This window comes from Trichoplusia ni, chromosome 15 (genome assembly GCF_003590095.1).
Source record: "Trichoplusia ni isolate ovarian cell line Hi5 chromosome 15, tn1, whole genome shotgun sequence".
Taxonomy (NCBI): domain Eukaryota; kingdom Metazoa; phylum Arthropoda; class Insecta; order Lepidoptera; family Noctuidae; genus Trichoplusia; species Trichoplusia ni.
The window spans coordinates 3,167,469-3,190,226 of record NC_039492.1 but is presented as its reverse complement, the minus strand read 5'-3'; the positions used below and the strand labels follow the sequence as shown (position 1 = coordinate 3,190,226).

General features: G+C 43.1%; 1 protein-coding gene across 3 annotated transcripts in view; it reads left to right on the top strand.

Moving 5' to 3' along the window:
- Positions 1–22,758, top strand: part of LOC113501514 (obscurin) — a 48,074-nt gene that overhangs the window by 24,572 nt on the left and 744 nt on the right. The window contains exons 9-53 of one of the 3 annotated variants that reach the window (XM_026882691.1): positions 164–305; positions 566–756; positions 1,408–1,529; positions 1,737–1,872; positions 2,228–2,405; positions 2,702–2,879; positions 3,262–3,452; positions 3,738–3,893; positions 4,132–4,252; positions 4,629–4,789; positions 4,943–5,118; positions 5,425–5,593; positions 5,667–5,785; positions 6,394–7,224; positions 7,376–7,477; positions 7,668–8,489; positions 9,548–9,829; positions 9,957–10,190; positions 10,279–10,468; positions 10,611–10,789; positions 10,984–11,210; positions 11,415–11,590; positions 11,807–11,985; positions 12,072–12,197; positions 12,315–12,448; positions 12,677–12,822; positions 13,101–13,279; positions 13,566–13,762; positions 14,333–14,491; positions 14,764–15,008; positions 15,233–15,358; positions 15,651–15,826; positions 16,071–16,258; positions 16,391–16,887; positions 17,072–17,309; positions 17,541–17,698; positions 17,802–17,926; positions 18,067–18,365; positions 18,513–18,988; positions 19,932–20,047; positions 20,254–20,359; positions 20,492–20,630; positions 20,716–22,138; positions 22,225–22,406; positions 22,481–22,630. In XM_026882691.1, coding sequence (XP_026738492.1) covers positions 164–305; positions 566–756; positions 1,408–1,529; positions 1,737–1,872; positions 2,228–2,405; positions 2,702–2,879; positions 3,262–3,452; positions 3,738–3,893; positions 4,132–4,252; positions 4,629–4,789; positions 4,943–5,118; positions 5,425–5,593; positions 5,667–5,785; positions 6,394–7,224; positions 7,376–7,477; positions 7,668–8,489; positions 9,548–9,829; positions 9,957–10,190; positions 10,279–10,468; positions 10,611–10,789; positions 10,984–11,210; positions 11,415–11,590; positions 11,807–11,985; positions 12,072–12,197; positions 12,315–12,448; positions 12,677–12,822; positions 13,101–13,279; positions 13,566–13,762; positions 14,333–14,491; positions 14,764–15,008; positions 15,233–15,358; positions 15,651–15,826; positions 16,071–16,258; positions 16,391–16,887; positions 17,072–17,309; positions 17,541–17,698; positions 17,802–17,926; positions 18,067–18,365; positions 18,513–18,988; positions 19,932–20,047; positions 20,254–20,359; positions 20,492–20,630; positions 20,716–22,138; positions 22,225–22,406; positions 22,481–22,630 — 10,847 coding nt within the window. The remainder of the gene's footprint in view (positions 1–163; positions 306–565; positions 757–1,407; positions 1,530–1,736; positions 1,873–2,227; positions 2,406–2,701; positions 2,880–3,261; positions 3,453–3,737; positions 3,894–4,131; positions 4,253–4,628; positions 4,790–4,942; positions 5,119–5,424; positions 5,594–5,666; positions 5,786–6,393; positions 7,225–7,375; positions 7,478–7,667; positions 8,490–9,547; positions 9,830–9,956; positions 10,191–10,278; positions 10,469–10,610; positions 10,790–10,983; positions 11,211–11,414; positions 11,591–11,806; positions 11,986–12,071; positions 12,198–12,314; positions 12,449–12,676; positions 12,823–13,100; positions 13,280–13,565; positions 13,763–14,332; positions 14,492–14,763; positions 15,009–15,232; positions 15,359–15,650; positions 15,827–16,070; positions 16,259–16,390; positions 16,888–17,071; positions 17,310–17,540; positions 17,699–17,801; positions 17,927–18,066; positions 18,366–18,512; positions 18,989–19,931; positions 20,048–20,253; positions 20,360–20,491; positions 20,631–20,715; positions 22,139–22,224; positions 22,407–22,480; positions 22,631–22,758) is intronic. The other 2 variants (XM_026882692.1, XM_026882693.1) reach the window with 2 other exon arrangements.

Genomic DNA, 22,758 nt, shown 5'->3' with positions numbered 1-22,758 from the left:
ATACTTAAAATACATATTTAAGTCAAATGGTTTATTCGTTGATTAACCATCCGGGCTAAAAATCGGTCCACACACTTCCTAAGAGTTTACTTTAGTATCTGCTGCCTCAAATGTACCTAGATAAAGAATGAAACTAATTTCTTTTGTGATACGAATATTATAGTGACTCCTGAAGAGCGCAAGGAGAGGAACGCTCTCAAAGCTCCGTACTTCCTCGTGGCCTTGAAGGACACCGAGATTATGGAGAACACATACCTGAGGTTCATGGTCAACATCAAGGGTGACCCCAACCCTGATGTCAAGTTGTGAGTATCTAGTATTAATAAAGGATGGGAAAAATCCGTTAAATCTCTTTTTCAGTTCGCAGTATTTAAATGCGTTTCAGTATAAAAATAAGTGGAATACTTAAGTCCGTTTAGAAATCAATTTGAAGTTAGACTGTAATTACTTTTTTGAAGAACAATAAAAGTCTGATAGATTCCTATCTCTTTTTACACTAATAAGTCGTCTACTACCAATACCTAGATTCTTCCATCTTTTTCATACTCCTTCTTTCTCCCCTTAGCTATCGCGACGAGAAAGAGATCATCACAACTTCGGAGTCGGAACGCGTGTCCATCATCCGCACTCGCGCCGAGCGCGGCTGCTACGAGCTCGTCATCGCTGATGTCCAGCCCTCCGACGCCGGCAAGTACTCCTGCAAGGCCATCAACATCTACGGAGAGGTCACCTCAGAGGCCACCGTCACCGTCGTCGGTAAGTCACCTTCTTATTTTCTTGTCATAGAACCCTACACCTTCAAACAAATAAAAAAAATCAGTGTCTCGAAGGGCCATCGCAAACCTTTATATCTGTCAAGCTGTCAAGGCATAAAGTTAATAAAATTATGATTATGACGTTTAAAACGATTCCCTCAACCTTGCGAATTCATGAAATAGCTCAAGATTTCATCACATTTCGTAACTGTCTGGAATTCTGCCATCTTCCCACGAAAATAAGTTCCCAAATAAACGCACTAAAATTAGAATATGATAATAATTGATTGCACTCCTACATGCTCTCGTTTTAAACATATTTACGAATATTTTGACGATAACACTTTAGTTGGAAATAGTGAAGTGTCTTCAAGGTTATTAATAACTATGTTGTTTTAAAAAGATATTTGGACATCTTCCAGCACTTTATGGATCACGGTTACTATAAGTATTATTACCCGAAACTAACTGAACTTGTATTGTTTCTGTGTACTAATGACACAGATTTTATTAGTTTAAGTAAACGAGCCGAATTTATTAGCTAGCCAGTTCGGTAAAACCGGCTTCCTGCCATTTCATCAGTCCACACCGTATGATTACTTTATTTACAATCAAATCGGCATACGTACAATATATATTTCCATTGTTCTAGATGACAAGAACATCTTTGGTGAGCTGCCCCCTGGCGGGGAAGGCTTACTGGCTAAAGGAGAGAAAGCGACGTTTACATGGAAGAGAGATGGACAGAACTTCGACCCCGAAGAGAGATTCAAGGTAAACCTTACCACGAAAATGTCTGATCATGTCCTTTGAATATTATTCTGATTTATGCATGAGTACTACTAGGGGTATGAAACAAAAAACGTCATTTTGGCGACAATTTCTTAACTTCTACGTCAGATATTCGTCTAAATTTTTGGGTAAACAAACCATGCTGAGTGTTCTAATTCTTTTTTTACTGAACCGTAACGTCATTTCTAGGTGCTGCTGGGTGACGATGAGGACTCCCTGGCGCTTGTGTTCCAGCACGTGAAGCCCGAGGACGCCGGCATCTACACCTGCGTCGCCAAGACCAGTACCGGGAACATCTCCTGCTCTGCAGAGCTTACCGTACAAGGTACTGTAGTCAATGTTATTGGAAAATCAGTAATAACTTCAGATTGGATGTGACATCGACTTGCAATCGTTCTACTGTTTATACTTTTACCTTTAGGAAGTTTGTAAATATGGATCTCCTTATGTAGAGTAAGATCGGCTATGTTCGGTTCTGTTTGGAATTTTATGATTCAGTAACGAAGCCTAAAACCAGCCAACAACATTCAACCACTAAATGAAATACCCACTTTTCAGAGTTTCTTCTCAAGCATAAAACATATTTAAACGTTTATCCCTTTTCATACTTTTATCGGAACAGAATTAATAGGATCTTCTAGAAATCATTAAATTAAATTAATATTGTTTATCTGCGCTAGGTGCGGTCCACGAGCTGCACCGCGAGCCCGAGAAGCCGTCCCTCATCATCGAGCACCGCGAGGCCATCGTGTCGGCCGGCGCCTCCGCCATGCTGGAGCTGCAGTGCAAGGGCTTCCCCAAACCCAACATCGTGTTCAAGCACAACGGCAAGGACGTGGAGGCTGACACCAGGCACAAGTGAGTCGCTAATAGATATTAGAGTTTCCCGATTGTAATCGAAATTGAGTAACAATTTATATACGAAAATATTTTGTACTGCTTTATTGGATATTTCGTTTACATTACTTAAATGTGGCATTCATAATTGACACTTTACATAAAAACGTCTTTATACAAATAACACTTTACCTTAAAAATACTTTTAGCCGGATCCAATAGAGCGTTTATTATTTTCCTGGATTTAATCAGCGCTGTTATGATTAGCTGATAAAATGTCTGGATATTATTTTCAACTTGATCACATCATTTTCCAGGTTCTTGTACGAGGACGAGGAGAGCATGTCTCTGGTCATCAAGAACGTGTCACAGGCGGACGCGGGCGCGTACGAGGTGACCGCCAGCAACGAGCTCGGCGAGGACACCACCACCATGCACCTCGTCGTCAAAGCCGCGCCCAAGATCAAGAAGAAGGTCGAGAACCAGACCTGCATGGTGAGCTATTACTTGTACTTACATAACTCTTTACAGGAAATGTAATTTCTTTATATGATCAATACTAAACATTTTCTTGATGAAAGAGAAGGAAATTAAGTGCTGTTATATAATATTTGTTAATAAAATAAAAAAATCAATGATGTTGTATCGATGGGTTTGGCCCTTTTCTATTTTTGTTTTTCTATATTAACATAGAGGTTTCAATCAATGTGATATATGGTTAGTCATGATCAAACAATACGGGATAATACCCTCAAATTTCAATCTTGATGATTTCTTTGTCTTCCGATACCTATGAATTCAAAAGTCCAAATTATCTCCTTTAAATACTTGCAAAATTAACTTCCACATCGTCTTACACTACTATACCCTTCACCAGGTGAGCGCCACCCACACGGTGACGGTCGAGATTGAGGGCACGCCGGCCCCCGACGTCAGCTTCTACAAGGACGGCGCTGAGATCAAGAGCTCCGAGAGGATCCTCATCGTCAAGGAGTCCGACGAGGTCTACAAGATCACCATCAAGGACGCCAAGCTCACCGACACCGGATCTTACTCCGTCGTCGCTAAGTAAGATCATGATCTTTTGACTATCGAAACGTATAAGCTAGAGCGATGTTTTGGTTTTGGAAAAGGATTTGTTCACTGTTAAGCCAGAAATCTCCACAACCATAACAATTTCAACTGTCGAACATATTTTTTTTGCCTTGTTATATCGCATTAAGTAGTATAGAAAATATTTTTTTTAGAGCGATATTCCCTTCAAGTTGGAGGAAATGTAGCTTATCTTCAGGCTCTGGTATTCTAAGCCTAGTCTTACAAAATTATTTTCACTAACAATGTTGCCCATTTCAGGAACGAAATCAACCAGTGCTCGGACTTCTGGCAGTGGCACGTGACGTCACCGCCCAGGGTCATCAAGAAGATGGGCGAGAAGAAGGTGTGCGAGGAGAAGGAAACTGTTACCCTCAAAGTGGAGACCGAGTCTGACCCAGCACCGACTGTAAAATGGTATTTATTTTATAACCCTCTCGTTAAAGTAAAACATGGAAAATTATCCAACGGGAACATAAAATCGATTATAAAATATTTGTGTACCTAAATCAGCTTAGTGGTTTTTGCGTGTAAGAGGAACAAACATCCTTACATACAAATAACGTTCGCGTTCGCGCTTATAACAGTAGGAAGCAATGTTGCTTTTGAGTTATAATGCGATGGAAAACAATTGATTATTCATTTACTTGTTCAGGTTCAAGAACAAGGTAGAGCTGTCTGAGTCGTCCACCGTGAAGATCTCGTCAGTGGGCGAGGCTCACTCACTCGTCATCACGTCCGCTGCCCGCAGCGACGCTGGAGAATACTCCTGCGAGGTGAGGAACTAGAACCACTTAAAATTAAAAACTACTAAAAAATATTATTTCTTATTGAAGTTGAGAATAATAATATGATTAAGGACTTCAACTTATATACCAAAAATGAATTCGTATTTTGTTTCTACCTTCGTTCTTACTGGTTGTTAGTATTTAGGTTACGATTAACCTACGACGCGTTTTAAATTTACCTTTTAAATGCAAAGTATTGTAATTTTTATATAAAAAAAAATACTTTACTTTGCATATTATTAATAATGGCAAAATATTCGTACTGTGGACAGATAATTAAAAAAATCAAATTCGTGAGTTTAAAAGCATCGTCCAATTTTGATTCCGCTAACCTGTCCGTCTGATCCAAACTGCGTGGTCCCAGATCCGCAACAGTCACGGCAGCACGTCGGACTCGTGCGCGCTGCACGTGCGCTCGGGGCCGCAGTTCACGCAGCGCCTGCGGGACCTCTCCGCCAGCGAGGGCGACGTCAACGTAGAGTTCACTGTCGCCGTCGAGGCCTACCCTGAACCCACCATCAAATGGTAAGTTAACCAACAAACAGTTCTTATTCGAGCAAAAAGAAGAAGCCTGTCGATAAAAAAAAACGCGGAAGTTAACACCCAAATTTGATTACACATTTTTGATGATTTCCACTAAAATCAAAAAGAGCCTTATAATAATATTTTTCTTCTTAGGTACCTCGGCGACGTAGAAATAACGGAGAAGAAGTCAGTGTTCACCCGCGTGGACAGCGGCAACACACACAAGCTGATCCTCAAGGAGGTGTCAGCGGAGTACTCCGGGAACTACACCTGCAAGGTCTCCAACGAACTCGGCGCCGACTCCTGCCAGGCCACCTTTACCGTCAACAGTAAGAAGCGAATAAAATAATTACAATAGTTATAGCGTTACTTCGAATTTCGTGGTTTAGATTTATCGATTTGTTAATGTTGTCGATTTGTTGACTTATTTCCAGCAAAATTATAGTTCAGCCCCTGAACTACCACATCTTTAAAAAATGTTATTGCGGATAGAGATGCCGCTTTACGTCGTGTTTTGCACTGTTACACTTCCACAACTATAATAATATGGTGGTGTACCCGCAACACTTTTAAAAGCTACCGAAATACAGCAGTTTAAATAATTTATGTAACATCACTCCGTGCACTTTCACCAGGAAAGCCTCGTTTCACCAAGAGCTTGATCGACATGACGGTGGATGCCGGCCAGACGCTGAAGCTTGACGTGGAAGTCGAAGGATGCCCAGAACCTAAGGTCAAGTGGTACAAGGACGGCAAGGAGGTCACCACTGACGCTAGAATCAAGATAGAGAGAGACAGTAAAAGGTAAAGCTACTTTGAGATTTTTTATCTGAATTATTCTCCAAATGATTACTTAAAAATCTTAATAAACTACCAGATTGGAGAACTACCACCTCACCGTGACATTGGTAAAGGAGGAAGATGGCGGCGAGTACGAAGTGAGAGCCGAAAACGAAATGGGTAGTGTCTCTTCTAAGAGCACGGTCACTGTACACAGTAAGTATTCGCAAACATGCAATGAAACTCTATGCAAATTAGAAGGGTCCATTTATGAGATTCTCTTTTGGAAATTATTGTCACAAAATTTTCCTCCTAAATGTATCCTTGTGCACACCAAATGAGGTTGACTTCAACTTAAAGCACAATCGTATGGTTTTTATCAAGAGTCAGAGTTGCAGCAGACACAGCACGAAACACTTTAGTATATTCACGCAAAAACATACACACTACACAGTTTCACATGGTAAGCCACTACCGCCCGTCGATAGGAATCTGTCAAGAATCGACAGTATTAGCACTTCGATGGAAAAGCGGGTAAAGTAGTTTGCATTAACGTAGTTAAAATGAACCCTAGATTACTACCATAAACGCACGTTAGTTTTGTTTTTGGTAATTATAGAAACCGACCATAAGGATATGGTAATTAAAACCACTTAAGCATTCAATAGACTAGAATGCTGACGTGTACTCACGACCATCGACATCGACCAATGCACTTCGTCCCGCACAATCCTTACCTTCATTTGTGACGTGTATATCTTAATACATTCCCCCATTTTAATAACTCATGTTTTATTGTTACCATTTTTCATTGTGTTCAATAGCACAAGAAATACATTCGAGATTGACTAAAGAAGCCATAGTTGAAAGTGAGGTCGACGACGAAGGTAAAAAGAAAAAACAATCAATAGAAGATGACGTGGACAAGGGTGAGAAGAAATCTGCAAAGGTAGCTAAAGCAGAGGCGATAGAAGAAAAATCTATATGGGATGACGAGGATGATGGTAAAGCTAAAAAAGCAAAGGTCGACGACAACGAGCAGCCAGCTGCTACTGCAGCAAAACAATCTGTGACGGAACCTGAGGTCGCCGAAGAAAGGTCTGTCTGGGATGATACCGAAGAAGATAAGAAACCCAAAACTGCAAATGTTGAAGAACCTAAAACTAAGCCTAGTAAAGGAAGAAAATCAATTACTGAATCAGAAGTGATCGAAGAAAAATCTATTTGGGATGATGTCGATGATGGAAAATCTAAACAACCAATCGTTGAAGAACCCGAAACCCCAGTAAGTAGAAAGGCTAAAAAGTCAGTTTCCGAACCGGAAATAGCAGAGGAAAAATCATTTTGGGACAACGAGGACGACCAAAAGCCCAGTAAACCTATCATAGAAGAAATCGATTCACCCGACGCAGCAAAAAAAACTTTCTCTGAACCAGAGTCGGTCGATGAAAAGTCATTTTGGGATGAAAATCACAATGAACAAAACCAAAAACCAATAGTTGAGGAACGTATTACTAAAAAAAAAGTAGGAGAAAAAGGAAGCACTAAACCTGAAATCATTGAAGAGGTGCCTATAGCTGAAGACCTGAAATCATCCAAGCGTAAATCGGTTAAAAAACAATCCGTCGAAGAACCGTTAAGTGCTGAAACTGAAGGTATAAACATTAAACACTTCGACGCTTACACTTCCAATAAGCAAACAGCTTTTAGTACCTACCATCGCGAGAATTTTAAGTTTTCGCGCACTACTATGCATGCTTTTAACACTGTGTTTTTAACAACCCAAGTGTGATTTGTTATGTTTAGGCCGAGTTTTCGAAACAGTAACCACGTTCAAGACAGGCGAGGGCGGATCGATCATTATGTCTAAAGTCAGCAGCACTAGGTCTCACGGTGCTATCATCACAGGTCAGTACCCGGCTTCCTACCTTGTCTTCCCCGTTCTAATATCCATTTATCATGAACTAACGATCACCGTCTAAATATATTGCTTCAAGTAAAACTTATACTTTGATTAATGCAGTAGATCCATTTCTAATCACACTTCTACATAGTTCTCCAGTATCTAAAATCAACATAATACTATTTTAACTGGTAGGTCCGGCTGAAACGCACACTGTACACAAAATGACGTCAACGTCAGTTTATTATGAGGATGATGATTTTTATGGAAACAGAAGGTTAATACAACCCAACAAGCCTCATACTACTTCTTTGGAAGTTGAAGAAATAGCTAGTCACAGTTACTTCCTAACTGAACTGGGACATTATAGCATTCCTGATCATATCAGGAGGGGTACTTACGGAATCATTGAAGAACCACAAACAGACTCAGAGGCTGAAATGGGCTCTAAATGCGGCAGGCAGGGAGCCAATCGAACTGTTTCCATTATGTCAGTCTCAGAAGACGAGATGAGCTGGCAAAACGAATCACTCTCTAGAGAAATATCAATTGAAGACCTTTCAAAATCGATATTCGACATTGACGAAACAAGAAAAGTATTCAGTAAAGACTCATACGTCCGTCAGTCGTCTTTCAAAGAAGATTATTTCTTGGGAGAAGAGGATGAAGAATCTCTTATTGTTAAAGAGAAATCGCAAAAGGTCTACGAAAACGATATCACAGAAAAACTCATACACATATCGAAGGAATTCGACGAAAACGACTTCAAATCCGTCGACAATAAGATAGATAATGTTAAAAATAGAATTTTAGAGGAATTTGTGTTAGGTCCCATGAAAAACTTTGATAACATTACTAAAGATGTAACGGAAACGACGGTTGAAAGGAAAAGAAAATCTGATGGGAAATTGTTTAGTTTAGAGGAAGAGGCCGATGACCAGCTTGAAGCGCTTTTAAAACGAAGCCAGAGACAAAGGAGCATTCTTGATGATATTCTAAATGTCGAAGAGGAAAAAGGTAATTGTTCAATCAAAATATTAAACAAGCGGGAAAAATTACACGATGAAAGACGTTGGCATTTGATGATGTAACGCTATGCAGTGTATGCTCAAGAGATTATAACAAAATTGCTTATATTTGAAAACAAAAATTGCTGGTTGTTTTTTAAATCTGTCACTTTCTTAAGACTGAACTACTCCACTTTTCATGCTTTTCTTCTGAGAAAATGGCAGATACTTTCCGTTATAATTTTCCTCTAAATGTCTCCACATTGAACTAATGCTGTCGTATGTTTGTTTTAGCACGCATGCGTAATAACATTCCCTTCTGGCATACTAATATTTGGGGCTCGGTGCGGCAGAGATACTAGTTCATTCGAAATATTCATCAAATCATCAAGGTAAGCTAAATATTTTATTACCTGACGCCTAGCTTGCAAGGGTTTTTGCGCTTTTTATGAATGAGCCATAGTTTTAAGTCGCACTTCTTCAAACGGTACGTATGCAAACACTCTAGCACGACAACACAAAACGATTTTTGTGTCCTAGATACATGCAGCTGTAAGTATCGTTATGTATGATCGAATTAGCATCTGCTGTATATAAAGCAAAGTTATTGAACAATATGTGATGTAAATACACTGTTTTATTATAATGCTTTCTCGTTTCTAAGCTTATGAAAAATTTATTTGTATATTTTTCACTTCTTTCTATGATTTATCTAGGAATTATAGTCTTTGCCTAGCCTTTGTTTATTATATAAAGTAAATAAATAAAATTTATTCTAAATGCAACTCGCTGCGTATAATAAAAGTCGAGCACCACTTTTAATTCATATTTACAAAACAAAAAAAAATGTTTTAACGTTACTAGTGTAAAAGAAATGTAAGCCAAACAAAAATAAACGGCATTTCTCAATATTATAAGAAAATAAATATATAGTATCAACGCACTTTAATAATGTATAATCTTCCTTACGCAGTCTATCTATCGCTAATGCATCAACCGTGTCTCCAAGCAATGCGCGGTTGAAACAACCATAACAAAACTCTCACACATTCCACTTTAAACTTACAGCACAACCGACGACCAAAGGCAGCACCATGAAGGACGGCCACGCGTACGAGTCGCTCCCACTGGTCTACACCGTGGAGGTGGCTGGTACTCCGAAGCCCACTGTCCGCTGGCTCCACGATGGCAAGGAGGTCAAGCCCTGCGGAAGGGTCCACATTACCAACGATGGAGATCTCTTCAAATTGGAAATTGATAGCGTGATGATGAAGGACGCTGGTAACTGGCAGTGCGAGATCAGTAATAATCTCGGAAAAGAGGTTATCAAGGCAGAACTTACCGTATCACGTAAGTAACTCTGATGAAATGATATTTTTCTCTGTTTCGACGACTTTTTGTCTCTACATTTCACCAAACAATTACAAAACTTTTGGCTGTTGTTGTGAAACAAATAAACATTTCTATTTATTTACAGCTGAGGCCGATCTTCGCAAGCCCAAGTTCACGACTCCTCTGGAGGCTCAACGCGTGATGCAGTGCGAGCCGGTCACCCTGAAGGCAGTGTGCACGGCCGACCCGCAGCCGCACGTGTCCTGGCTGCTGAACGGAGTCGAACTCACGCCCAGCGCCAACATCGTCACCTCTGCTGATGCCAAGGATATCGACCACGGACTCAAGGAGTGCACGTTCACCTTGGAGATTCCCACTGGTGAGTGTCTGGATTTCGATCTGTCAAGGATCTGCTAAGTTATGGGAAAACGAACGCGCAACAACTTTTCTTCTACTAATTTCATCAGGTCGCCACACCGACACCGGCGAGTACACCATCCAAGCCAAGAACAAGTATGGCGTTGGCGAAAGCTCCGCCCGCTTGGACATCTTACTGCGGCCTGAGATCGAAGGTCTCAAGGATGTCACCGCGGTGCCCTTCGAAGAGACCACTTTCATCGCCAATGTTAGGGCCAACCCTATCGCTGAAGTAAAATGGTAAATGATCAATAATTTTCTAAGAATATAAATATTGGAACGATGCACAACAATCCTTTCAGAAAAGCTGTAAACTAAACATTAAAACCATTTTTTTATTAAATCTACCAACGAACCTAAATCCTATTCCTCGAACCATCAGGAGCAAAGACGGCTACGCGATCCAGCCTTCATCCCGCTACGATATCATCGAGGATCTGCCGAACGAGACCTACCAGCTGGTGGTGAAGAAGGTCGGCGTAGAGGACGCCGGCGTCTACACGCTCACCGCCAAGAACGAAGTCGGCGAGACCGCGCAGCAGGCCAAGCTTAGCGTGCACAGTGAGTACAATTACACAGAGTAATGTGTTTTAATTATTGAAATGCGACAGTAATTTTTGTAGTATTTACAAAATATTACTTACTTTGGTATCTCGATATTAAAATATCACATTGAAAATAAAAAAATGAAACAATCTGTAGCTACTTGTGTAAAGTATGTAGCATCTAATCTAAATCACTAAACCCTTCCACAGCTGGATCACCAGTATTCACAAAGCCTCTCCAGAAGCAGTCCGTGAGGGACTACGACGACTGCACGCTGAAGGTGCGCTGCGACGGCGTACCGAAGCCCGACGTGCTGTGGTACCGCGACGGAGAGGAGATCAGCAATGATGAGCGGCATACCGTGACCACGGAGGTCGGGGGGCAGGTGGACAGCGAGCTCGAGATCAAGCACTTCAATGCTAGTGACGCTGGCAAGGTAATTAGCAAAACGGGCCAAAAGCAGGAAAGTGCCTTGATAATCCAGGTCGCTTCAGAACAGAAATTAGACCAATTTCGGGCTAGGCAAATTTAGATTCTATAAGATTAAAAAACCGACTTGACTATTTTGTCAAAAATTGTAATAAGTAAGTAAATATTTTTTATTCATTTTTGTTCATGTAGAATATATTATCTCTTACAGTACAAGGTTCGTGCCGTGAGCTTGGCTGGCGAGGCAGTGTGCGAAGCACCCATCACCCTGGAGCAGAAGTCACCAGGGTTCGCGCATAAGCTGGAGCGACAGAAGGATGTCGACGAGGGAGAACCTCTTGAGCTCAAGGCTAAGCTTGATGGTAGCCCTATTCCTACCGCTAAATGGTGAGCACAACACACAAATAGCTTTGCCAGTACCGGATCAGTGTTGTTTGATCTATTGTAGGGATTTCGATATAGTAGACTTATTAGGACAGGAGAATGTTTTTTCACACGGAAAAGTTTGCACAGCCATAGGACTGGTTTTAAGCACATAATATGCCACAAGTTGAAGTTAATATGGCCTTCCTCACAAACGGTCACTCTGTATATTTCCCGCAGGTACAAAGACGGGGCCCCGCTGTCCCCGGAGGACTCCCGCCTGCAGCAGTCCGCGCTCCCGGACGGCACGGTGAAGCTGTGCATCGAGCGCGTGACGCCCGCCGACTGCGGCGCCTACAAGCTCGTCATCTCCAACCCGCACGGAGAGAACTCCGCGCTCTGCGCAGTCGCTGTTAACCGTAAGTATCCTGTAACTGTGTATACTTCTGATTACGACGACAATGAGGCTTGACGGGTTAACTGACGTACCTTTGTATTTTTATAGCAACACCTAGGAAGCCATCCTTCAGCCAGGAGCTGGAAGACGTGAAGGCAGTCGTGGGCCAGCCTCTCAAGCTGGAGGCCAGACTGATGGCCTTCCCAGCGCCTGAGATCAAGTGGTTCAAAGATGGTAAGAATCTCAATCCTTATGTTATAAGCAATTCGAGTCCCAAAGAATCGTAAAGCATTTTTCAGAAATCATTCAACTCCAACGACCATTGTATGTAATAACTTATTTTATGTTTAGGTCTTCCCATCCGTCCATCTCAAGCCATCAACTTCATCAACCAGCCGGGCGGCGTGATCGGGCTTAGCATTGACAGCTGCAAGCCTGAGGACGCCGGAGTCTACTCGCTCACCGTCACCAATAGGCTCGGAGAGGTAATTTATTTACTTAACTAATATGTACCAAGCTAGGTTAGCTGCTTTAGATAAGCAGCTATACAAGTATAACGAGTACATGGTAACGAAAGGCTGGGCAAGTAAAACAATTTTGCACGAATCGCGAATGTGGGCAGAAACGAAAGAGAAACGCAGAAACTTTTTTTAGAGGCAAACAGTATGTCCTAAAATCAATAGTACCTAATATGTATTCCTTATAATTTTCAGGCTGGTTCCAAGGCTAAGGTCGAGGTTACGCAGAAGGAACGCAAGCCAGCGTTCATTGCTGAACTTCAACCCACTAAGGTCATCGAAGGGTTCCCTGTTAAGCTTGAAGTTAAGATCCTCGGACACCCACAGCCTAAAATTAAGTGGTAAGTTACAGTTGTTTTAAGCGCGGGTTAATATAAAAACTGCTTCCTGACTAAATTATAATGCAGTCCTAGAAACAGTTCACTTCTTATGTAGTTTTTAAAAGGTTCAAAAATTTTATTGCGTTATTCATTGCTCCCATAGCATAATATATCTTGCCTTCATTCATCTATTCTCAATTTTAGTAGAGTCTACTATCTCTCAGCATCTTTTCTAATGAATTATAAGATAAATCGAAAATAGGCATATCTCCGTAAGATAATGTTTCTTGCCTGTCCAGGACCCACAACGGCAAGGAGATCGTCCCGGACGGGCAGCGTGTCCGCGTGGTGTCGCAGCCGGACGGCTCGCACGCGCTGCTCATCGACAAGGCGGGGCCCGCCGACGCCGGACAGTACGGCGTCGTGGCCGCCAACGATAAGGGAGAGAGCTCCAGCAATGCTGACCTCACTGTTGCCAGTGGGTATCATTTAAAACACAAATTTAAAATATCAAAGTCGACTGAGGACTAGAAATCGTCCTGACCGTTTCGGTTCTCCGTTGTATTAAGTGTTTGTGTACCTTTAGCAATTAACGAATCTTGCTAGTTTTGAAAGGTAAACAGCAGTTTATAAAGGTTTGATTCGTGAATACCGGAGTTTTTTACCCGTACCCGACAAGGCTGACTTCATTTGGAAAAAAGGCTACTTTCAGATAACCTATAACATCACTCGTGTATACACAACCACGTTCTCGCCCCCCTCAGGCCGCACGGACGACTCCACCCCGCAGGAGCGGCCCCGCCTCATCCACGGGCTGCGCGACCTCACGGCGGAGGAGGGCCAGCCGCTCTCCGTGTCCGCGCCCTTCGTGGGCAACCCCGTGCCAGAGGTCACCTGGACCAAGGACGGAGTGCCGCTCAGGCCCAGCGAGAAGATCCTGCTCACTTGCGATGGAAAGAGGGTCAGTACTAGCTTACAGAACATCGGAGGCGATTACTACAAATAGATCTGTATGCTCATTACAAGCAGTACCGAAGAGTCTCAACTTGAAAGAAATTAAGAATAAATTATAGAGTTCATAATCGTTGTTTACTGACATAAGTACGTAGCGCAGAAACAAATTTGACCTATTAACCTTCAGAAATGAACCTTGAACTGACGGGAAGAACTACCTGACAGAAAAATGACTAGTTAAATTTATATTCAGTAGCACGCATGTTATTCTTATTAATGTGCGTAGGTGTAGATATGCTATTATTGTTCAGTGAACTGAATGAAATAATTGGAATGTCATAGCACACTTTTTAATGCAGTGACATGATGATGATTGATGAAATTATTAGTCTTTTTATTTCGACGATAGTAGACGGCGAAAATGTACCTTACCACTTTGAGGTATAGTCGCTATTAGTTCATGTATACCACAAATTCTTCATTTCTTTCTGCTTTGGTGTAATGAATACCTAATTGTATATTGTGATAATATATTTTGAGGCATTTTTTTTAATATTTTGTATTATTATTTTTTCAGGTTGGTTTGGAAATCAATCCATTGGAGCTCCCTGATGCTGGAGTGTACGGCGTCAAGCTAGTGAACCCTCTCGGAGAGGACTCATCAGAAGGCACAATCAACGTTCGCAAGGTGTTCCAGCCGCCAACGTTCTCACAGAAGTTCACCGACTTACAACAGGTCAGTGAATTCAAATACCAAACTATATGTATTGTGGAGAAAGTAAGTGGAGGAGGAAATAAAGAAAACTGTACATAAAAAAATCACTTACATACTAACACTAAAGATAACAATGATGCATACAGACAAAAATCTTTGTGTGCTCAAAATGACGACTCAGATAAGCTACAATTACTTCCATACTGAAACAGAAATTGCTCAAAATAATAACTTCAACAAGACCCTACCAATACCTACACCAACTTCAACTTAACGTCTTATTTATCCCACAGCTCCCAACATTCGATGCGAAATTCCCGGCTCGAGTGTTCGGCATCCCGTTCCCGGACATCACGTGGTACAAGAACGGCTCCCCGCTGCGCCACAGCGACAAGTACAACCTGAAGCGCGACGGCGACGCCTGCTGTCTGTACGTGCGGGACCTGGTCCCTGACGACGCGGGGGTCTACAAGTGTGTGGCCCGGAACAAGGAGGGGGAGGCCAGCTGCGAGGCCAAGCTCGAGGTCGTTGATAAGATGTAAGTTGCTGATATGAAACTTGACATTCAAAATTGTGTAGTAAGTATTGTGTGAAAAGGGATAACAGAGGATTGGTTCAAGACATGATTGGAACTATCAACTTAGTTTCAATTGAATATTCGCGAAAATATTATATCAAATTCAAAAGTAGAGGTTTCCTGTCAATGATTACGTTTGATGCTGCTGCAAAATTATATATGATTGTCTTTCCTCGTTTCATTAGCGCCCGCAAGCAGAAGGTGGAGCCGCCGTCGTTCCTGAAGAAGATCGGTGACATCGAGGTGTTCCGCGGCATGAGCGCGAAGTTCACCGCCTGCGCTACCGGCTCGCCCGAGCCTGATGTTGAGTGGTGTGTATTATGTTTCTTACTCTTGTATATTTGCTCATCCTCATTTACTGTTATCTGATTTAAATCTATGCTGATCTTATATATCTGTCACTCTTTTTGCTTTTACTTATGTATCTCTATGGTTTTTCTGTTATACATACAGAATATCTAAATTCACGTTATGTCCTTGATTGTGACTATAAAATAATAGATTTTTGGGTATATCAATTATCTTGACCTTTAAATACTCAAGAGAGCTGACTAGACTTTAGGAATAAAAATATAATAGCAGAAATATTTTGGCAATCGTTAGGTTCCGTAACGACGAGCGCCTGTTCCCGTGCGAGAGGATCCGCATGGACAAGGAGACGACCGGCCTGCTGCGGCTCACCATCAGCGGCGTGGACCCCACCGACGTGGGCGCCTACCGCTGCCGCATCTACAACCCGCACGGCGAGGACTCCTGCACCGCGCAACTCACTTACGACAGTCAGTATACAATCATCCTGTCCAAAAGCTAGGTTTTCGCGTTCATAAGACAGTTTTCAATAAAGTAGAAAATGGTTGATTCGAAATCTGAATGGGGTTTTGAAATTCAAGATTCGACTGGTGATTGTTCACATTTAAACTATTTGAGAAACATGCAAATTGAGATATTTTCTTAAGACAGAGGAATATTTGTAGAAAATATTTGGAAAGACTTCTAACTGACTAACTGATCTCCCCACTGCAGCCCTGGAGATTCAGTCCTCCAAGCGTCCGATCGGCGACCAGTACTCAGACTTCGACAAGATGAAGAAGACTGGTATCCCGATGCCTCTTGCCGATAGGCCCATTATCAGCCGCATGGCTGACAGGCATCTGACTCTGTCTTGGAAACCGTCCATCCCGCATGGACCCAGGTTCCCTGTCACTTATCAGGTAAGCATAGTTTTGAATTAAGTTACAAACCTTGAATCGTTATTAAAATATATAGGGCACAGAAAATAATATATGAAGAAGAAAAACTGAAATATTTGAACTAGTACTTTATACTGATTTTGCACTGCACAGGTGGAAATGTGCGAGGTACCGGATGGTGACTGGTTCACAGCGCGCACTGGACTCCGCTCCTGCGTGTGCGATATCCGCAATTTGGAACCATTCCGCGACTACAAGTTCCGCATCCGCGTCGAGAACAAATACGGAGTCAGTGATCCTTCGCCCTTCGCCATCACTCACAGATCCAAACTGGAGCCTGATCCTCCCAAGTTCATTCCTTACCTTGAGCCTGGCATCGACTTCAGGCCAGAGACCTCTCCTTACTTCCCGAGGGACTTCGACATCGAGCGTCCTCCTCACGATGGCTATGCCCAAGCTCCGCGCTTCCTCCGTCAAGAGCATGACTCCCAGTACGGCGTGAAGGGACACAACGTCAACCTGTTCTGGTTCGTTTACGGCTACCCTAAGCCGAAGATGACCTACTTCTTCAACGATGAGCCCATTGACATCGGAGGCAGATACGACTGGAGTTACACCAGGAATGGACAGGCTACACTGTTTATCAACAAGTGAGTACTTAAAATTAAATTTAGTTAAATAGTAGGTGATTCGTATGCATAGAACACACGTCTTTTATTGTTTCCTTTTTATGTACACCGGTAAAAATGGGATTGTTCTTTATAATCCTAATAGAAAAAAATACATACATACAATTATGATGGAATTCTCTCAATTGTATTTTTTCTTGTCCAGGATGCTGGAGCGCGACGCTGGCTGGTACGAGGCCGTGGCCACCAACGAGCACGGCCAGTCCCGGCAGCGCGTGCGGCTGGAGGTGGCGGAGTACCCCACCTTCATCCGCCGCCCCGAGGAGGCCGTCGTGCTGCAGAGGAAGACTGTGCGCATCGAGGCCAGGGTGGCCGGAGTGCCCTACCCCGACATCAAGTGGTACAAGGACTGGCAGCCGCTCGCACCTAGCTCCAGGACTAAGGTAGCTCACCATTGCATAACCAGATGAATTAGACAATGTTACATCACATTGGCGTATACACCAATAGAAAACTACAAAAGTGCGCGAATATCATTATTTTTTGTTCAGTGTACTAGTGTACTGAACTGAATGTACGTCAAAGTTCATTAACGATCGGAAAATCTCGTATTATCTTTAGTCGTTTGAAGCACTTTTTCAACACTCTTTCACTTCCCGGCGATATCTTTCTAGATCCAGTTTATCGAGCCCGACACCTGTATCTTGGTAATCCACGACGCTATCCTGAAGGATGAAGGTCTGTACTCCATCTCAGCTCGCAACGTCGCCGGCTCTGTCAGCTCTTCCGCCATGTTACATGTTGAAGAGTCGGAACATGAGTATTCGGACAGGTAAGAATGCAAACATTGAAGTTGAGTTTGGTGTGAAATATAGACAATTCTTTTCGACATGTATTTTGTTGGCTATTTAACATTGATACTACTGTTTGTTAAGGATCCGCGAGCATCCACCACGTGTCAAGCCAAGCACGAAGCCGTTCGGTGACTTCTACGACATCGGTGACGAGCTCGGCAGAGGAGTACAGGGAGTCGTGTACCACGCCGCCGAGAGGCTCACAGGTATATACTTAGCCACTGGTTCTATAAAAGTTTGAGTAATTGAAGATCATAGTTACCTTGGATATCAGGAATCTGCAGAAATTAGTCCAAAAGTTAATAGAGCAAAGTTATAAAATATCTAACGTCATAATTATTAACAGGTCGCAACTACGCCGCAAAGATCATGCACGGCCACTCCGCTCTGAAACCCTTCATGAAGAACGAGCTGGACATCATGAACCTGCTGAATGACCGCCACCTCATCCGCCTGTACGATGCTTACGAGCACGAGCACACACTGGCTCTGGTGTTGGAACTGGCAGGAGGCGGCGAACTGGTGAGGGACCGTCTGCTGAGGAGCCAGGGATACACCGAGAGGGAGATCGCTGGGTACATCCGACAGGTGCTCAGGGGAGTCAAGTACATGCACGATAACAGTGTCGCGCATTTGGGATTGACGGTAAGCTTTTATCTGTGATTTTTTTTTGCTATTTGTAAAACGCTTTTTTATTAACAAAAACTGTTGAATTGCAGTTTATGTCAGCTTGGACCAAGTCACAATAAGCTACTATACTATTTACTTCAATGTGACTTGCTTTATTCACAGATTGGAGAGCTGCTACTATCCCACGCCGGCAGTGACGAACTGAAGCTGTGTGACTTCGGTCTCTCGCGCCGCATCCAGTTCGGCAAGCACGCGTCCCTCGACTACGGCATGCCTGAATACGTCGCTCCCGAAGTAGCCAGCGGAGAAGGAGTGTCCTTCGGAGCTGATATGTGGAGCATCGGTATCATCACGTACATCCTGCTCAGCGGTCACTCACCCTTCCGCGGAGTAAACGACAGGGAAACCCTCACCAGGATCCGTGAAGGAACCTGGGACTGGCACGACGAGGAGTGGTGGTCCAGGCTCAGCAAGGAGAGCCGAGACTTCATCTCGAAGCTCTTGATCTTCAACTGGCACGAGCGTATGGATGTGAACACTGCTCTCTCTCACCCCTGGTTGGGTCTGGCCGACAAGATCTACCAGGAGGAGTACCAGATCACCACCGACAGGCTGAGGAACTACTACAACTTGTATAGGTAAGTCTCCCGAACATACACACACAAAGTAAATGAGCTAAATTAGTTTCAAAAATATTCCTTACCTTAAATTTTAATACAAGTCAATAGAAGCTGTACAAGTTGGATGATATTTCTGGCGCATCATCTGGGCGTGTTAGAACTATTTATCTTCAACATGTTCTGAGGGCGTGTTCACATTTGAGAATGGAAATACCAAAGTGGCATACACACGCGCGATCTTCTTAACGTGTGAGTTCTATTACATGCAAAACATTCCACTAGTATTTATTTAAAATCAGTACAGTGTAGCTAACTATACCTAGTTATAGGTTTAGTTAGCTACACTGTACAGCTATACCTAGTTATATTACACCCAGGTAAATTGGTAGCCAAAAACTAGAGGTGAAATCTAAGTAAGATAGGTAGTTTATTCATATTTTTTCTGAGTACAGAGCCAACAATGCAATTTTAAATACAATCCTTTTCGTTATGTAAAATCTTCTGAAAATAAACCATACTAATACTCTTAGACCAAATTATGATATTACAATTTATTTGATGACGGTCCCTACATTTTGAAAATTTCGCTTATAACGGAACTCCAATGTGCACGCGGCCTAAGATCGGGAAATCGCATAGTTCCTCGCATTATGTCATATCGATATATTTGGCAATGGACTTCATTAATTACAACGAGCCAATAACAAAAATAAAGTTGGCATCGTCACCCACGCTTGTCACAAACGTAAGTAAACATTTTTATCAATGACAATGACCATGTGATCAGTAGTGATCTTAATTCGATCGTGATATGGGTGGACGTGCCTTTGAGAGTTAGCCAAGCATCAGTGTACAATTCCTACTACGGAAAATAAGTGCAGACTTGTAAAAAGTGTAATTTTCTGGAGAATTGTGAGGGATACACAATGAAGACTATAAAAGGGATTATTGATTACATCAGGGACTGGACGAGCAATGCACAATGCCGCAACTGGTTCCGTCGCCGGCCGCTCAGCGGTGCCTACGAGCATCCCTCCAAGATGGTGTACCCGCCTGGAGAAACATACACGCCTGAAGGTGAGCGAGTTCACATGTTAAAAACAAGTCCTATATTTTTTGCATCTGACTCTCCCTCATTTCTTTATTTCGTTTTATATTTGATAGCTAATAAAAAGTAAATGATTTAATTTAATTCCTTAAATTTTTATACATCTTTCTATATTAAATAGTTTCTTAGCGCGTTTTTGTCTTATATATTATTAAAACATGTTTTTATTGTATAGCCACTCCAGAGCCGCAGCCTCGCACCCGTGAACCTAATGAGCAGGAGATCAACTTCAAGCAATGGGACCACCCCGACTGGGAGGTGTCTGCCAAGTCTGAGAGCCAGTGAGTACATTGCTTTTATCAATGGTTTATGCTTACTCACTTAAGACCTTAGTAGTTTAGAACCATAACAACAGGGTAATCGCAAATAGCCAATTTATATTTGAGTATGTAATAATATTATGTTCTGTACAGCTACCAGAACGGCCCCGACACGTACCTGCTGCAGCTGCGCGACACGCAGTTCCCCGTGCGCCTGCGCGAGTACATGAAGGTGGCCTGTAACCGCTCGCCCGGCTACAGCCTCAACGTCTTCGATTCTTATGACCCTAGGGTCTGTATATTGATTGTGATATTTTACTTGTATTTACTACCGAGCAACTGTAACTTGTAATGTTATTATGTTTCTTTTCATTCAGACACCAATCATTCACGAGCGTCGTCGCTTTACCGACATCATGGATGAAGAAATTGACGATGAACGTCGGGACAGAATCAACAACTACGGCACCGAGACCTACACCATCAGACGCCTGCGCCACGAGCTGGGCACTCGCCTCGACTCTTACGCAGAAGCACAGGCTTTGATGGAATCCAAGAAAGATGGACAGCTGCCATTCTTCAGGGAAAAGCCTCAACTCCTTCCCATCAGGGAAGGCGAACAAGCTCAGCTGTCTTGCTATGCGGTCGGTGACCCCAAACCTGCCATCACGTGGTTCAAGAACGATATGGTCATCGCTGAAGGTCAACGTATCACGATCGTTGAAGACGAAGACGGCAGGTCCACACTTAAATTCAACCCTGCTAAGCATCACGATATCGGGTTCTACAAGGTAGTCGCCAGAAACAAAGTCGGACAGACCGTAGCGAGAACGAGGGTCGTCGAAGCTACAACACCCGACGCTCCGGACAGCCCCACAGCTACTGACATCTCTGACACCGAAGTACTTCTCAGGTGGAAACAGCCGAAATACGACGGAAACTCACCTGTCGTATGCTACAGTCTCCAGTACAAGGCTGGTGACAGCGTGGAGTGGAAAGACGCCGCAAACAACATTGACCACGAATTCTTCGTCGTACGTGGCCTCTCCCCTGACACCAGCTACCAGTTCAGATTGGCATCGCGCAACAGGATCGGATGGAGTGACAAGGGCATCCCCACGCATTTGGTAAAGACCAAGAATTCTGGCGCAGCGAAAATCGAAGTCACAAAAGCCATGAGGCATCTTCAGCAACTCACGGAGTCTGGACAGGAAGTCGCCATTGACGAACAGAGACCCAAACTGGATTACTCGATAGAAGAGAAACCTATTGAATGGGCATCTACTCAGCAGTTCACGGAACGCTACAGCTTCGTCTCCGAACTGTGGCGCGGAAAGTTCTCTATTGTCGTTAAAGGCATCGACAGATCAAACGACAGCGTAGTTGTATCAAAGATTCTGGAAACCCGTCCCGAGACAGAGGTCCAAATTCAAAGGGAATTTGAATGTTTAAGAAGGCTAAGGCACGAGAGGATATCGAACTTGTTAGCAGCCTATCAAGCACCTGGGTCACAGGTGTCCGCTTTGATCTTAGAGAAGCTACAGGGCGCTGATATCCTCACCTACCTGGCGAGCCGACACGACTACACAGAGCAGATGGTCGCCACCATCGTCACTCAAATGTTAGACGGTCTGCAGTACCTGCACTGGAGAGGCTACTGCCACCTGGACCTGCAACCCGACAACGTAGTGATGGCATCAGTCAGGTCCATCCAAGTTAAGCTCATTGACTTCGGCTCAGCACACAAAGTAACGAAACTAGGTACCAGTGTGCCGCAAGTAGGAGATTTGGAATACAAAGGTGCAGTTCAATACTTTTTGCGTGCCCATAGATTTTTTTTTCAATACGAACTGTTTGGTTTAAAAAACTGTTAACTTTTTTTACAGCACCGGAAATCATCAACGATGAGCCCGCGTTCCCTCAGACAGACATCTGGTCGGTCGGCGTGCTCACCTACATCATGCTCTCGGGAGTGTCGCCATTCAAGGGTGAAGACGACGCGGAGACCAAGCAAAATATTTCCTTCGTCCGGTTCAGGTTTGAACATCTCTACAAGGAAATTACACAGGTACGATAAGCGTCTAAAAGAGTGAAATCTTATCCGTTTGAGAAATAGTTTCTTACCATTCGGTCTGTTTTCAGGAAGCGACAAGGTTCCTGATGTTCCTGTTCAAGAAAGTCCCGCTGAAGAGACCGCTGGCTGAGGAGTGCTACGACCACCGGTGGCTCACACAGAGCGACTTCATGAACAAGAAGAGGGAGAGGGCCGTCTTCCTTGGCAACAGACTGAAGGTAAACTGGCCCTTTAAGTAAAGTTATTTAAATCAGTAACATATGGCAAAAATTTTATGATTTCATGGCTTCTGTTACAAATTTCTCAGTTTATACTGATGAGATGTTCTGACAAATATTTTTTTTAT